The sequence below is a fragment of the Excalfactoria chinensis genome, chromosome 3 (genome assembly GCF_039878825.1).
Source record: "Excalfactoria chinensis isolate bCotChi1 chromosome 3, bCotChi1.hap2, whole genome shotgun sequence".
Classification (NCBI taxonomy): domain Eukaryota; kingdom Metazoa; phylum Chordata; class Aves; order Galliformes; family Phasianidae; genus Excalfactoria; species Excalfactoria chinensis.
The window spans coordinates 96,281,555-96,297,976 of NC_092827.1; the positions used below are offsets into that span (position 1 = coordinate 96,281,555).

The 16,422-nt window shown below is 39.5% G+C and overlaps 1 protein-coding gene across 3 annotated transcripts in view; it reads left to right on the forward strand.

Moving 5' to 3' along the window:
- The window catches only part of ALK (ALK receptor tyrosine kinase), a 306,001-nt gene that overhangs the window by 145,149 nt on the left and 144,430 nt on the right, over positions 1-16,422 (forward strand). For all 3 annotated transcript variants that reach the window (XM_072332050.1, XM_072332047.1, XM_072332048.1), the window contains exon 4: positions 8,009-8,204. In XM_072332050.1, coding sequence (XP_072188151.1) covers positions 8,009-8,204 — 196 coding nt within the window. The remainder of the gene's footprint in view (positions 1-8,008; positions 8,205-16,422) is intronic.

Below are 16,422 nucleotides of genomic sequence, written 5' to 3' on the forward strand. Positions count from 1 at the left end.
AGCATCTGGCTCTAGCTCCCATTACAGAAGGCAATACCTGGAGCATTTACTTGTTGTTTTCCATTTGAAAAACTAACCATAAAATTCTTAGTGAGGAAGAACAGACTTCAGGTAGACAACAATAAAATAAGTAGAATGATGGAATTCAGCTTTCCATACGGGCATACCTGAGATGATCAGAATTTAAACTGATTAATAATAATAACAGGGCCTTTTTCTGAATCTAATGGTGTTCCTCCAGACTCCAGCTCACACACTGTGTTCTAAGGAAGCTGCAGTGAGCATCAAAAGAGCTGCAAGAAGGTCACTGCTTGAGGCTGCTGCCTCTGTGTGTAAGACTTCAGAGTTGCTCTAACAGAATAAGTAAATTAGTGGAGAATATTCCAGGTACTGGAGTGAGAGAAAAGGGAATGGCTCCTCTTCTAAAGCTTCGAGTTATGTTTCTATAAAATTGCTGTTGTTTCTAAGGATCATAGTAAATGTTGGTTATTTGAGGGGCATGGTTTTATATGAGTGAAGTCTTTGACCTTAGGAGAAATTAAATTTGCCCGGTGTTTTGCTACGAGAACAAAATTGGCCTTTATTTTGCTTTATCAGTTCTTAGCTCTTCCTATTTATGTTTAGGGAATTAAAAGTACCTGAATAGATGATTTTAAAGACCTTTGACTTGCACGTTTCTGCTCTGAGACCAACTTCCTGCACATGCTGTTTTCAGTTGCTTTTACTAAATGCTGAAGCTCTGTTATGAGCGTTCTACTGGAATAGTTAATTTGGAAGCTGATGGTAAATGAGGAACCTGAAGACCAGCACTGTGGGATGTTTTGTGACACCAATGGAAATGCTCTTTCCAGTCAGCATCTCCAAAGAACATAAAACTTGATTCATTTATTTTTCTACTGTATAGTCCCTGACAGACGTTGACTGTTAATAGTTTTTACAGCTCCTAATTTAATCTGGTAGGGTATTGAACTTGTATGTGAAAGATAATAAAATCCTTTTAGTACAAAGATGGAGTTTATGTTCAGAATAACAATCTATCAGTTTTGCAAAGGGCTGTTAAATTTCTGCTTTATAACTGTAATCAGATTAAGTTAGCCTGACGTTGTTCTGAGCCCCGCTTTTCCAGAAAATATGTGAAACTTACAAAAGTATGATCTTTGGGAAGACATCTCTTTAAACACTTCAATTTGGGTTAACAAATTAAACACTTAACACTTTAATGGGGACACTTCAATTTGTATCAGGTGTCAACGCGTCCAATGTGTATTATTAGCTTGGATATGTTAGAAATACTATTTTCAAGTACTGTGAACTTCCCACTTCATGAATTCTAATGCGTGCCACTTTGTAATTGATTTTTATGTCCCATTTCCTCGTTTGATGCCATTTCCTTAGGATCTTACTTGCATGTGTGGTATCTGGTATACATGGACATCTCACATAGGAAATCCTAGACCTCAAGTGCAAGCTGGACAGTTACCTCTGTGTTTGACCCAGACGAGCTGGTTGCCATTTTTCTGCAGTGAATACTTCCCTGCAAACCCTTATCTTCCTCTGTAACTCTCAAGCTGCTATCTTTTTGGTCTGCAGACATCTTTGCTGGGCAGCTGCTTCAGAAGAGACAAATGACGTGTTATAGCAAACTGACCACACATAGCACCATGGGGTTATTTAGCAAAAGGAGCTGACCCGGCTCTGTGCTGCATTTGCCCTAAAGTTTGTCAAGGAAGGCTTTAGGATAGAAGCAGATAGCAGGCTGCATTCAAAGCTATTAAGGCAATATCTAGTTTTGGAGGAGTCTAGAAACAGAATGCTAAGTTCTCCAGTTCCAAAGGTCTACTGGTGGCTCTCTGTTTTGAGTAGCTATATGCTCATCATCTTTGAAACGTCTTGCTTCTAGGCCAATGAATCCCCCTGCTTAAGTCTAAATATGTTTTCATTTGTGTTTATCTGAAATGACAGCAAACTGCCAGAGACATTATCAAATACAAATGGCGGGATGAGGAAAGCTCACACTATGACATCGGGTATTAAAATGTAGGGAAAATATTTGAAGCTGAGCACTGTGGTGAGTTTCTCATATAGTTTGTGAGTGTTTAGGGAGTATGTGGAATACAAAGTATTTTTTAAATTGACAGTTTCTGAAACACTGCAAAGCCATATCAGCCGGAAGGGTTTATGTCACATAATGCAAATACAGATGTTTGTTTCAAAAGACTGAGTGCTGTCCCCCCTGCAACCACATGGTTCTGCATGATGGTGATGAATGAGCTCGTGACTCAGGAAGTGTTAAGTGGTTGGGTCCGTGGCTGTATATCTAGTTACAGTGTGATTATTTTAACTGCATCTCTTTCATATCAGCACTGCACCATGCAGCCAGAGTCCAATTTAAAACCTGTAACAGAAGACTCCTGAAATGACTCATTGGTGAATATCTTTCTGAAAATGAATAGACCATTCAGAGTCCTGATTTTAGCAATTAAAAGGTCCATGCTGTGCCATGTACTGTCAAATACAGGTCCCTTCAACACATCCATGTTGATTTAGTTAGGACAAAGTAGAGAGGGAAGAGCTTGATTTTTGTACTGTGGTTTTCTGTGTTTAGCTACTCATTCTCATGAGCAGTACAACATGTCACTGACAATGTGAGCCATGGAGGGACCTTCAGCTCAGTTTATATCCTCTTGCATCAGAATAGCAGCAGAAGTTGGAAGCTACCGTGATTTTTTTCTAGCTATCCACCAAGTAAGATCCCAAGAGCCTCATTAGAGCTGTGAGCTAATAAAGGAGAATAAGTGCAAGGAAATAATAGTTGGAATCTTTCAGTCTTAAGGGTCTATGCGTGATGTCAGATAGAGTTTGCCACGTAGATTCTCTCCCACCAGAGGGAAATAGGAAATTAATGAACAGGTGGGGGCATGCCTCCTGATTTTGCCAGATAGTTGGTGTGAAACAGAATATTCTTCTCTCTTTCTGCGTGGATGGGGAATTGATTTCTGTACGTTCTTTAATTCTTTTGAAGTAGTGTTTCTAATCTGGTCTTGGAGATGGTGCTGGTATTGATCCCATGGGAGGCTGTCCTGTGAAACAGTGGCAAGCAATGACTGAGGTATTGTGCTTTTGAGGGAAGGAAAAAGTATGAGGATTTGTGTTCGAAATGCATCATTTCTCACTTCAGACACTTCAATTACTCCTTTGTGGGTTTGACACCATTGATTGCAGTAGCATAAGTCCTGTCAACTGTAATGAAATACGATTTGGGCCTCTATCAGCAATTCGTTTTGTGTATGTGTATGTAGGTGATTGACTGACAGTTACATTGCTTATGCTTCAGAGACAGCAAATTCATGGAATTGGGTTTATCTGAATTGCTGTTTTGAGTCTAATGCTTACGTGGAAAAGAATATGTTTAATGTTAATGTACCTTGTTTTGTTCCAGGTCTGGTTACTATAGGAACTCACTGGTCTGCTCTGTAACGAGTAAATCTTAAACTGTAGCTTGGGAGGGTGAATCTTCAGATTCTTCTGAAGTGTGTAACAAAGCTTCTGCGTGTTCTGTTTTCATAGGAGATCTCTCTCATTTTAAGTATGAAAACACTCTGAATAACACCAGGACCGGATGCAGCTCTGATACTTCCTGAATAGGATTTACAAATTAGGCTAGCAGTAAGAGCAAAAAGAGTTCCACAGCAGACAGTATTGTCACCTGCAAGATGGCTGAACTTTCAAAAGCAGGAACAAAGTTATATTTATGCTCTCCTTTATTTATTTATAAATAATGAGAACAAAAAGGTAATCTGTCCTAGCTTTAATACTTACCTCCACAGAAGGATACACTTGGCAGGATGTTTCTGACTGTGTACAGTTTGTGTGGCCAATGCTGCTGAATAGCTCTGTCTTTCAGAGTGATTTTCTAGGTATCACTCCACAGCAGGGTAGTTTGGGGCTATTGCTAACATCCTGTGCAAGTGTGGCTGGGTAGCCTTCCACTGTGGCAGAAATGTATTCCTTTTAGCAACATAAATCAGCACACAGACTTGTCCTTGTGATGGCTAATAAGCCAAAATTGTGCGAGGTGAACCCTGTAAGTATAGCCAAGACATAGGAGGTTAGCAACTAAGGTATTTTCTGTAGCAGCTAGTCGTGTTTACTATTAGGCCTCATGCTTACTATTAGGCCTCACTGATGTTTCAAGTGTGGTCCCAGGTCTGGATGGAAAGGGTGTACTTTATTTACTCACTGCAAGGAAAAAAAAAAAGAAGAAAAAGGAATGAGAGCTTTATGTTTCTTTTCTTTGTTATGTTAAAAACCATACTCCCTGTTGCAAGACAGTAAGATGAGCAAATGGTTCTTGCACCTGTCACATTATCATCAGCAATTACTGCAGCGCTTAGTGCTTTTCTGCCACCAGCGGCATTATTTTTGATCTTTGTCATGTCGGGGATTACTGTGTTCTTATGTGCATGATACAATTAAAGCCACAAGATTTAGTGCTCTAATTCTATTTTGTTGGCAATAAAAGGGAGAGAAGTATGATACGTACGGTTGGGTTTCTGTTTTTATTTTACTGACCAGCAAAAATATTGTGTATATAAAACTAATAATGACAGAGTTTGTTTGAACTCCTCAAGCCATTCCTTTAGTAACTGGATTAAAGGCTACTATTTCCTATAAGGGAATCTTATTAATAAATAAGTAGCAAATACATTTCAATTCTTCATTTACAAGCCTTGACATCTGAAAAGGCCATTCCTTATCTATTTCTGCTTATTTCGTTCAGTACAAATATTTTCTAGTTTCAGATATGTCATTAATGTGATGGAATGTCAAAAACAGTCTTCTTGACAAGTACGTCAAAAATGCTCTTTATGATAAGTGTGTATGGGATGAAATATAGTGGTTGATAAGAGTCTGAATTTCATTTTTAGCCTTTCTGGTATTACTCTATTGAACCTGAGATGAATTGCCAAATTGGATTTTTTCAAAGTGGGGGACATTTGTGAGCATAAGTACAATTCCCAAGTTCTAAACTGGCATGTGACAGTGAGATTAAAATCTGAGCTCGTGACTCAGCTCAATGGAGAGAAGTGGGACCTGCTGAAGGGTGATTAATCAGATCCTTTTAGGATGAGACAAACTGTCATGGGAGCTCAGAATGGCTGGTAGACATCAGTGTGAAGGTGAACATCATGCATTTGTGGCTCCACAGGATTTCTTACGCAATCTGGGTCTCAGCAGAGCTTTAGGCAGTATCTACTTAGCCACCTGGAAAATGATTTCTCTGAAAATTCAGCCTCGATAGTTTGAAAATATAAGCTGCTACTCCTACAAAAAGCCATACGTACTTAAAAACTGTTTTTGATTACAGCACTGTTGGGCCTTAATTTCTCCCTCTATGAAATTAAAGGGTTTATGAGGTCTGTATGTTTTAAGTACTAACAAACACAGGTTTTTTTGGTGGACAATGCAGGAAGCAAAATCTTGTTTTCTGATTATCTAACCAGTCTTGCTACAATCTGTGGAATTTAACAATTTTTCTTGCTTCAAGTATTGGCCCCTTCCATTTACCTGACTGACCTTTCATTTACCCGACTACACACCTCAGTGTGCTTGCTCTGTGGGAAAATTGGTAAATTGGTCAACTATGAAAAGAGAGTAATTTGATTTACCTGAAATGCGCAACAGTGTAATAAAAAATGCATTACTTCTGTCCAACTGGATAAGCCTCAAATGGTACTGAAATTATGGAGAAGATTATTCTGGGAGTTACTGAAAAACACCTAAAAGGCAATGCAATTATTTGTCACAACCAACGTGGGTTCGAAAGGGGAAAGTCTTGCTTAACAAACGTAATCTCCTTTCTAGACAAGGCTACCCACCTACTTGACCAAGGTGTCCGGTTGTTGTAATCTTTTTGGATTTCAGCAAATCTTTCAATACTGTTTCTTACAGTATCCTTCTGGACAAAATGCCCAGCATACAGCTAGGCAACGGCATGATGCAGTGGGTGAGCAGTTGGTTGATGCGTCAGGCCCAAAGGGTTGTAATAAACAGGGTTGCATCAAAATGGCCGCCAGTCACTAGTGAGATGATGCAGGGCCAGTTTTCTTCCATGTTTTCATCAATGACTTGGATAAAGGATTATCCTAAGTAAGTCTGTTGACAGTGATGATCTGGGAGGGCAGAAGGGCCTTGGCAAATCAGAGGGCTGGGTAATGACCAGGCCAGCAGGGGCAGGGAGGTGACTGGCCCTCTCTACTTTGCCCCTGTAAGGCCCCATCTGGAATGCTGTGTCCAGGTCTGGAGTCCCCATTGCAAGAAGGACAGGGAGCTGTTGGAGGGGGGGTGGGTCCAGAGAAGGGCCACAAAGATGATCAGGGGGCTGGAACACCTCCCCTGTGAAGACAAGTTGACGCAGCTGGGCTTGTTCAGCCTGGAGAAGAGAGGGCTGAAGGGTGACCTCATTGCAGCTTTTCAGTACCTAAAGGGAGCCTATAAACAGGAGGGGAGTCAACTCTTTGTAAGTGTAGATAATGGCAGGACAAGGGGAAATGGTTTCAAGTTGAAGGAAGGATGATGTAGATTGGATATCAGGGAGAACTTCTTTACTATGAGAGTGGTGAGGTGCTGGAACAGACTGCCCAGAGAGGTTGTGGAAGCCCCATCCCTGTAGGTGTTCAAGGCCAGGTTGGATGGGACCCTGGGCAGCCTGGTCTAGTATTAAATGTGGAGGCTGATGTCCTGCCTGTGGTATAGGGGTTGGAGCTTCATGATCCTTGAGGTCCCTTCCATCCTGTGTCATTCTGTGATCACCAACCACATGAAGCTGAACAAGAGCAGTGTTGGGTTCTGCACTTGTATTAGGGGGAACACTGGATACACGTACAGGCTGGGGGATGAGAGCAGCCCCATGGAAGGGATCTGGGGGTTGTGGACAATGGCAAGTTAAACAGGCCAGCAATGTGCCCTGGCAGCCACAAAGACCAACTGCCCCTTGGGGGGCACCAGGCCCAGCATTACCACTGGGCCAGGGAGGGGCTGTCCCCTCTGCCCTGTGCTGTGCAGCCTCAACTCCAGCACTGGGTGCAGTCTGGGTCCCACAGTGCAGGAACGACATAAAGCTGTTAGAGGGCATCCAAAGGAGGGCTACAAAGATGAGGAAGGGTCAATACAGAGAGTAGATGAAATGCCTGGGTTTGCTCAGCCCAGAGCAGAGGAGCTGAGTGGAGGCCTCATGGCGGCTGTAGCTCCTCACAGGGAGCAGAGTGCTGGAGCTAAGAGAGACATACAGCTAATTCATATAAAATACAAAATTAATACATTAGGAAGAATTGCTAAAGAAATAAAATGTCAGGGTTTTACCCCGACTCTAATGACTTAAGAATGCTGATCTCTTCTGTTTTAGAAGAGCAAACTTAGAGCTTTTAAATGCGTTCTTTATTGTCTTATACGTGTTCTTTAAGATTTGGTATAATACTTGACCTTGTCAAATCGGGATGCCACTGGACCAAGGCCATAATGTTTGGCCTTGGACCACACTTGGGAAGTAGCAGAGGTGGGGATGAAGTCCAGGCAATAATAAGTACATCAAAACGAGAATCCAAACATTAACTAATTTAGTTGCTTGACTAGGCTTAAATCTGGAAGTCTCTGTAGGAAAATTAGATTGACTGATTTTTCTTTTTGCTGTTTCTTGTTTTTCCCTCTAATATTATTTATGGGCTTAGTTTTTCTTTATGCCTTTTCTTCTCAGAGTTAAATCTAGATATTATCCTTGTTTTGAACCATGAGACTGTGAATTGAAATGTTGCTTGCCTTTGAAGATCATAAAGCGTTTAACACCCCTTAAAGGGCATACATTCCAAAGTAGGTGGCAACAGTAATATCAGAATGACTGAGAATGCTGAATGAGTTGTGGCATAAAAAATGACATGTATTAACTGTGCACTGTAATTTTATTTTTGTCTTTTTTTTCCTTAAAGCTTCATTATTGCCTTATCTGTCCTAGGTTCTTTCCTGTTCCTTAATGCGTCTGAGAGCCCCGTCATCCTGAGCCCCTGGCTGAGAAGCAGCAGTGACCAATGTGTAGTTCAGGTGGCTGTTTATAAGTCTTACCGACAAAGCGGAGAATATATTGTTCGGATCCTTCCTATTGGAGAAAGCAGCAGTGAAATTTTGTCAGAGCAGAATCCAGAAAAACGTGGGTAAGTCTCATCCTCTCAATTGACTCACAGCGTGATTGAGAAGAGACATATGATTGTGTAGTGATAAAGCCACAAAATGCACACTATATATCTACTAAGGAGAGCAGGACAGCACAGTGAGTAGATACTGCGTGAGTCTAAGTCACTGTAGAAACTGGAGTTGTTTATTTAATTATGCAAAGCATCAGTAAACTCCGGGATCCACGTAACGAGTCTCTGTTGACATAATCTTTATTCTCAGTGCTTGCAAGTAATAATTTCATTTGATTTCTTTTTACTTCTCCTTTACCCAAGTGTACTGTTAGGCCTAGAATATTAAAGTCTTTGCAATTCTGTGCATCTGCATGAGTTTTAAGTTTTCCCTTGCATTTGTATTTTTGCAATGGCACCTCTTGTCAGTAAAGCAGGTCAGAGCTACTGCCAGCAGAGGAAAGCTTTTCATCTTTCAAGGGTGCAACTGTTTGAAATGTTTCATCATCTTTGTGCAATTAAGATCAATTGTTGATGATGTCTTAATTTGTCAGGCTTTCCATTTATCCTTTTAGATCTTAGTTAGCAGAAGCTGTAGCTGAACAAAGTACATATTTTTAAACACTAGAATAATGGAGTAATTCAGAATTGAGTTTGGATTTATGTGAGCTTAATGTTGTCCCTGTTGTATACAATTTTTTTGTGTACAATTGTCGTTGTTAAGGAATGTGTATTAAGAAGCATAATTTTTACCAAGCATTCCGAATGTTTTTTAGTTTTGATGTGATAAATTAGAGAGTTTCAAGTAGCAAATCCTGCTGGCTTCTGCTTGAAGCAAGATGTGATTATCTGATTACTGTCTACAGCAAATTCTGTCTTTTCCAGTAGCAAAAGAAGAATGTGCAGTAAAAAACCTGACAGAAGATAACCTAAGCCATAGAAACAGTTTGAATAGCAGTAATTTTCATATAACACATGGCCTATAAAAGTGAGGAGGAGAGCTTGTGTGTGGATCTAAATTGTACTTAGTTCCAGCAATATCATCCAAATTGTAAATTACTGTTGACGTCTGGGGAAAGGTAATTAGGGAAACTGCAGCAGCTGTCTTTTTCCTTAGCTCTTCGAAAATGCTGTGCTGTATGTCACAGCTAATAAACGTACTTTGTGCAAAGTTCCTCCTGCACTGGCAGCGGCACTGCTCCTTGGCATTTGCAGTGGTACTGCTGTGTGTTAAGTGCTTTGCTGTGCTGAACGGAGGAACTCTTGCTCACATCTGTGGGCAGGCAGAGCCCACCAGGAGCACAGGCAAGTGCCAAATGTGAGGAGCCCTAAAGGGAAGAGAGAGATCACTTTAACTACGATAGCAAATGCATACCTTTGCCATCTGCTGCAGTCAATACAGGCTATTCAGCTGCGCATTGCAGATGGCAGGCAGAGATTGTCACCGCAGCAAAAGGAGTCTGTGCTTTTAAAGATGGTGATCTTGGTTATAGCTTTGCTGTCCCATACTTTTAGAGAAGTACAGTTTGTTCCACGGCAGCCGTTTCCAGGGCACATAGGGTGGTATGGTTGTAGGGTAGGATTTGCCTATGGCTTTCACCATGCTGTACAGCTGATTCATTGGTAGTCTGGTGCTATAAAACTTTGCAAGTGGAGCAACTGGCCATTTCATTTTTTTCATCTCCACTCTGGTCTCTTCACTGCAAGAATAATAGCTCTTCCCCTGCTCATCAAGGCAGAAAGGCTCTGCTACTATGCTCACATAAAGGTCACATAATGATAGTTAAGTATCTGCCCATCAGACTGCAGCCACAGATTATAGGCTAACATTGTTATCATTTGCCCTTAACCTTAATTCTAGAATTGATAAGTGCTCTTGTGCCCTCTATTTGGAGTGATAATAGTTGGCTATCTCTGATTAAAATAAAGCATGCAAATCTCACTTCTGCAAAAACGTTTTCTTTAAGTAGGAAACAAGAACAACTCATCAGAAGTCAATAATAATTCAACAAAGTTGTTAAATAAGCTAGCAATCCTATAGTGCGTATTCCTTTTAATATTTTAATTTGTGTTGGAAATTGCAAAAATAACCCCAAATCATCCTGTCTAGTAATCAATTCTTTGACTACTCTATCACAACCTTTTTAAAGCTCTAAATGGAGGATGGTTGGTTTCCTAAGTGATGAGCTTGTGCTATAAATGGAAACAGCTTGGGGTTTTACAGGTGACAGTTCTTTGCTTCAATGCACTTTACGAACTGTTTTGCAAATAAGAGATGGAAAGTATTTGCAGTTCTGGGTAACCTGTATCAGCAGTTGTGACTCAATGCCATTGCTCAAAATCAGGCTTATAGCAGAAAAAGAATGCTTTATTGAAACAAGTGCACTTAAAGAATGCAGTGTATTAATTCCAGGGTGGATTTTCTCATCTCTTGAGCTATACCAGGTGTCAGTACCTTTTTTCCCTTCTTTTTTTTTTTTTTTTCTTCCAAACTCCATAACCCAAATTACATGTATTAATATCTTATAAGGTGTTCACGATTCATGTACATTCACAAGAGAAAAATGTTGATGCTTTCAGGTAATACTCTTTCATTTGGCACAAAAACAGCCAAGCAAAGGTTTTGGTTGGCAGCATGTGAAACTAGTTTGAAGTAAAATATGTGTACAGCCATGAAATTTTATTAGCAACAGTATAGCACCAAATATTTATTTGTTACCGGGATTCAGTCATGCTGTTCTTTTGAGCAAAGCACATGTTTTCATCTGGGTGGATACTCAGCATACATTAAGAGTCCCAAGGCAGAGCTAGTAATGTTCTGTTTGTTCCTATGGTCTCATTCAGCCTAGAAAAAAAAGTAGCCTGGACCCATGGACTACAGATGCATTCATTCCTTAGTAAATCCTAGGCCTTGCAGAAACTGTTATTTAGAAGGTGCATAATTGCTTTCTTTTCTTTCATGACATATTTCACTGCCTCTGATGTATTTTGCATAGGAAGAACACTGGGTAATTTAAGACACGTTACGTAGCAGTAGGATAGGGCAGATGGAGCAGACACCAGGAACAGTATGCCAGAAGTGATAACTGCAAATGGTTCCTGACTGATGGAATACCAGAGACTGGCAAGGGGATTCTTGGTTTGTATTATACAGAAACTTTGCCAAATAGAATAATAACATTTCTACATAATATTTGTAACAATGATTACCACTCAAAAGATAATTATCTCTGTTTATCAGAACAGCAGAATAACGTAGCTGCTTTGGTTTTGATTTTTCTTTAAAGATAAAAGAAAATAATCTTACTCCGTATTTAATCTTACTGGTTTTGGAGTACCTTTGGATAGACCTTTGCTAAGCAATCTGTAGGACTGATAAGGAATAATGTGTTGCCATATTCAGTTAGATTTGTTGCATGGTAGAGTTTCTAGATGATCTGAGTTGATGCTTTTGATATGGTTAGTCTCTTCTGCCTTCCTAAGTGATCTGTTGTCTTTCACAAGCCACCCGCAAATGATGAATCCATTCATTGCTATCAATTCTTTGTAATGGCAAGAAAGTTGTTATAATTTGTGCCATGGAACACAGCACCTTCTGATTTATCCCAAATGTCATAGATGCAGGTATGCTTTTTTGCTATTTTCCTGCTCCTGCCTTCATTTCTTGTTGCTATTCAATGGATTGCATTTTTGTGTTACTGTCGTTGAGGAGACAGAAGGTATATATGTGTACATACAGGTTATTTAGGAAAGCAGAGTTAATATGGCAATTTGAATGTTGACCAGAAGCTCCTTGGTGCTTGTCAGACTGTCACTGTGGCCACTGATCTCATTTCACCTGTTAATTATTTTCCCCATCTGTTAAATCTGTAATTATGAAGTTACTGCCATTGTAAATGTACTTAATGGAGTGGTGAAAACACAGAAGGAATCTTTGCAACAAGGTCAGAGTTTGTAACACAGGATTGATTTTTATTTGTTTTGATCTGTTTATTTCAGATAAACTTGAGCTGGGCAGGTTACAGAAATAGCATCATGTATTTTAATTACCATTGTTATTTTACATCTCTACTGTACTCTTAGTGGTAAATTGAAAGAACAAATTATATTACATACTGTACATCAAATAGAACTTCTTAGTAATTACATAGCAAACGAAAACATAACTTCAATTTGGTCTTTCATTACAGAAAATTATTACATGTTTTTGCCCCAAATATTAGATAACACACAGATCTTGATACTGTTCCCATGAAGGTAATCTATGCACAACCTTCATTCCTCTAGCCCACTTGGAGGGAAGAAGTAGGATAGGTGTGGGAGGGAGGAGATAAAAGAGGATGGATGAAGGGTGAAGGTGTTTTTAGTTTGCTTGTAGTTTCTCATTGCTCTAGTCCATTAGTAGCAGGCAATAAATTATACTAATCTCCCTGAGCTGTGTGTTTTGTCCGTGACAGTAACTGGTAAATGATCTCCCTGTCCTCATATCAACTCCTGAGCCCTTTTCTATTGTATTTTCTCTCCTGCTTTTCCTTTGTGGAAAGGAAATGAGAGAGCAATTCAGGTTCAGTGTAACTGTCCATCAGTGTGAAACCACAGCAATACTGAACTATATGTCGTTTGACTTAAGGAGACTTAACAGAAGTTGTCTGTGATTTTTGAGCTGAGTAGGATCCCCGGCCTAGTCTAGAGCCTTAACCATTTTTAAGACTCATCTGAAGACTTTTTTGTAAATAGATGTAGTAAAAGATGTCTCTGAAATGAAGACTGAAATCTGAACATGCACATATGAACAAGGAAGCCAGAAAATACTGTTTCTCCATGCAGTAGATATAGTAGGTATATATATATTTCTGCACAGAGAACTTTCCACAAAGAAAGAGCATCTAGTTTTGAAGGTTACTACAAATCATGATAGGCTATTCCCTTTCTGGCATATACAACTTCACTCAGGATTGATTGCATGGATAGATGTCAAGAAAAATAAATGAAGGATTCGCTATCATCTGTCACACTTGACCTTGGATCTTGAAGTCTGAAGGTTATTCCTCTACTAGTTCTTGTTCTCTTATTCTTTTTGTCCTTTTTTTCCCCCCTCATAGTTTCTTTTGCTAGTCTGTCTCACAAATCCACGGGCTTAGTAGAAGTAATTTACTTTCTTGGAACCCTTTAGCCTTAGAAGTGCCTTTCTCAAGCTAGTGGCACGATGAATTTGCTTTTTTTCTTTTATTATTATTATTTTCTCCCTGAAAACACTTTACTAGCTTATGGAAGGGGAAAAATAAATAAATAAATAAAAAATAAAAGGATTGACATTGTTTTGCAGATATCTGTGCTAAAACATAAGAAGACCAAAATATTTATGTTTGAGGTACTTCACATAAGCACTGAAAGTTCTGATTTAGAATTCTCTGCGAGAAAAATGTGCTGTAAATTTTCTGAGATGTATTGTGATGCCTAAAATTGAGTTTAAATCATCCAGGTTGAACTACTCACTTGTGAAGTTCAGTTAATACAGAAAATAATCTGGATGTATGGATTCATTAGAAACCTAGCTCTCCAACAGTAGTGGCCAGGCACCATTAATCCTCACTTTAGAAGATGGACCTTCAACTATTCTAGGCAGAAAATTAGTCCTTAAGCTTCTCCCATGCTGTTATCCACTAGCCAGCTGTTGGTCCATTTCAGTCTGGCAAACTGAATGCAAAGAAAATGTGTCACTTCCCTTTTCCCTCCTTTTTCAAAAGGCGCCATACTTGATAACCTCAATGTATCAGTCCTTTTCACAGTAATTGCTTGGTTTTGGAAACATGTTTTTCTTCTCTGCCTAACAAAAACTTGATTCTTTCAGTATCTCAACCCTAGGTCAGAAGAAAGCTTTAACTCTGTAGACTATGGCACCTTGAGGAGTTAAATTCTAGTTTATTTTCAGTGGATGAAAAGAGTCACATCAAAGCCCTTCCAACAGTTTAAGGTGAAGTGGAACCCTTCAGAGTTTTATGAAACATTAGAAACCTGACCTACAATTGTCTTCAGCTGTGCAAAGATTGTTTTCTCATTCCACTTGAGCACTAGATTATGTAGATTGTCCTTTCAGTACTGGAGGTAGGTAAATGTCTCTACATGCCTCCCTTAAGCTTAGTGGTTTTGCTGCTGAGGAAGTGCTATGTAATTTCTGGAGAGAAACTTTGTTCCTTTTCGTAGATTTTGTGCAGCGTTATTAAGCTTTTGAATGCGACTTATTTTTGCATTTCAACTCAAGTACACCAAAGCAGTAACGCTTCAAACTGCTCCAGACAGATTTACAGTGCTGTCAATTGTGACTGGACTGTACCAGTTTGCTGTCAGACATATATACATGGAAGTAAACTATCATAAAGAATGATATATTAATATTGCCCGAAACTAAATTTGGAGTGCCATTCATTTTTGTGGCATATCACATAGTGAAGAGGCAGTATTATATGACCTCTTGTGCCAACCAAAACGAACCAAAGTAAGTTCAAAAATGAGTAATTATTTTTTTAGCTCTTCATTACAGTCCCAATAAAACTGATCAGAAATCAGTTTGGGGCTGTTACAACACCTGTTAGTGAGCTGGTTACTGGAAGGTGCTTCTGTACTTGAAGCCCCAGAGATTATCACATCTGACCTCATAGGAAGGGCGCCATTTTGGTCATGGTAACAAATTTGGAACATCCTTCAAAGTGGCTGTTTTGGCTGTTTGTTCTTTTGAACCCAAATAAGCTTTAATAAGATTTATTTCATATACGGCTGAAACATTTTCTACAGGCCAATCTGAGCAATGTAATCTCCCTTTATACTATCCAAGGCATAAAAATCTGTCTTTATAAACTTTTATGTTGTGTCCTTCAGAATTACTTGCAGGTAATCTTTACATCCCTGTATTTCCACTAGCCCATTTTGTCCTTCATATCTGTATAGAAAAGGCAGGATGAATTTCAGTTTCCAAAGATCTGCACAAATACCAACCACACACACCACCCAAGCTTCCTTTCCCCAAACATGCTCATACATGCTTCAGTTTGTCCTGATGTCTTCTGGTTTAAGTGTCCCTCCTGCAGTACAGAATGGTAAGGAATTGCTTGGAATTTATTAGCAAAGGAACTCTGAGTTTGCTTTCCTCACAGTTACAACACTGCAATGCTTGTTTCTGGAGCCTAGGCACCATGCCTCATTAATATCACCAACCTTGTTTCTAGTTGTTCTTCTGCTTCCCTCTGGCCTTGTTCTCTGTCATTCTGCTCTTGGCAGACTTTTATAGCCCACAGCATAATTGCTTTCTCAACTTCCTACTTATTTTTGAACTTAAAAAGAAATAAGTAAATCTGTAGTTCTATGAAAGCTCCTCTGCAGCTGTCCCACTATGCACTGTGGTTTTGTTGCCATGTGCAATTTCCTAGGAGCTTTCCTTGCTAATTCTTAAGAATCTAATTCTTAAGAATCTCCTTCTTATCTGAGGCAAATATACCATATTAAGCGCAGTACACATTTTTCAAGGTGCTGTAAGGAAGGGGGATATAAGAAAGAAGGGGCCACTCTTTAGCAAGGTCTCTTGATAGGACGGGGAGAAATGGTTTCAAACTAATCAAGGGAAGATTTAGATTGGATATGAGGAAGAATATTTGTACAGTAGGGTTGATGAGGCCCTGACACGGACTGCCCAGAGAGCTGGTGGATGCCTGTTTGGATGCTAACTTAGCTTACTTGTGAATATATTACATGGCTTGCTATGAAAGCAGTGTCTCTTATTGCTGTAGAAACTACAGCACATACTAAGAGCACAATAACATTATTTGATAGACCAAATTCTCAACTACCAAATGCTATTTTTCAACATAGTTGCCACCATTACCTGTGAATTTTGTCCAGCAATGGACAAGAGCCTGCATGCCATGCTCATCCAAATCTGAGCTGGTTTTGGAGCAGCTCTCATAAAAAGAAATGAAAGTTTTATTCAACAGAAGTTGTAGGAGTTCCCCAACAGGAGAACTGAAAATAAATAAATAAATAAATAAATAAAGGCTACAAATAACTGTTTAGTTTCTGATCCTTACAGCAGTGGTGAAGGAGGAAACTTGGGGTTCTTTTCAGTGGTCTGGGAGGGTATGAGCAAGTCCCTCCTTCTGTAGGAATACAGCAATGGTTGTATTTGACACCACTGTGAAGCTTAATTTAAAACTCACATACTGTATTTGATGATTAGGACTGCAAATATCTGAAAGCA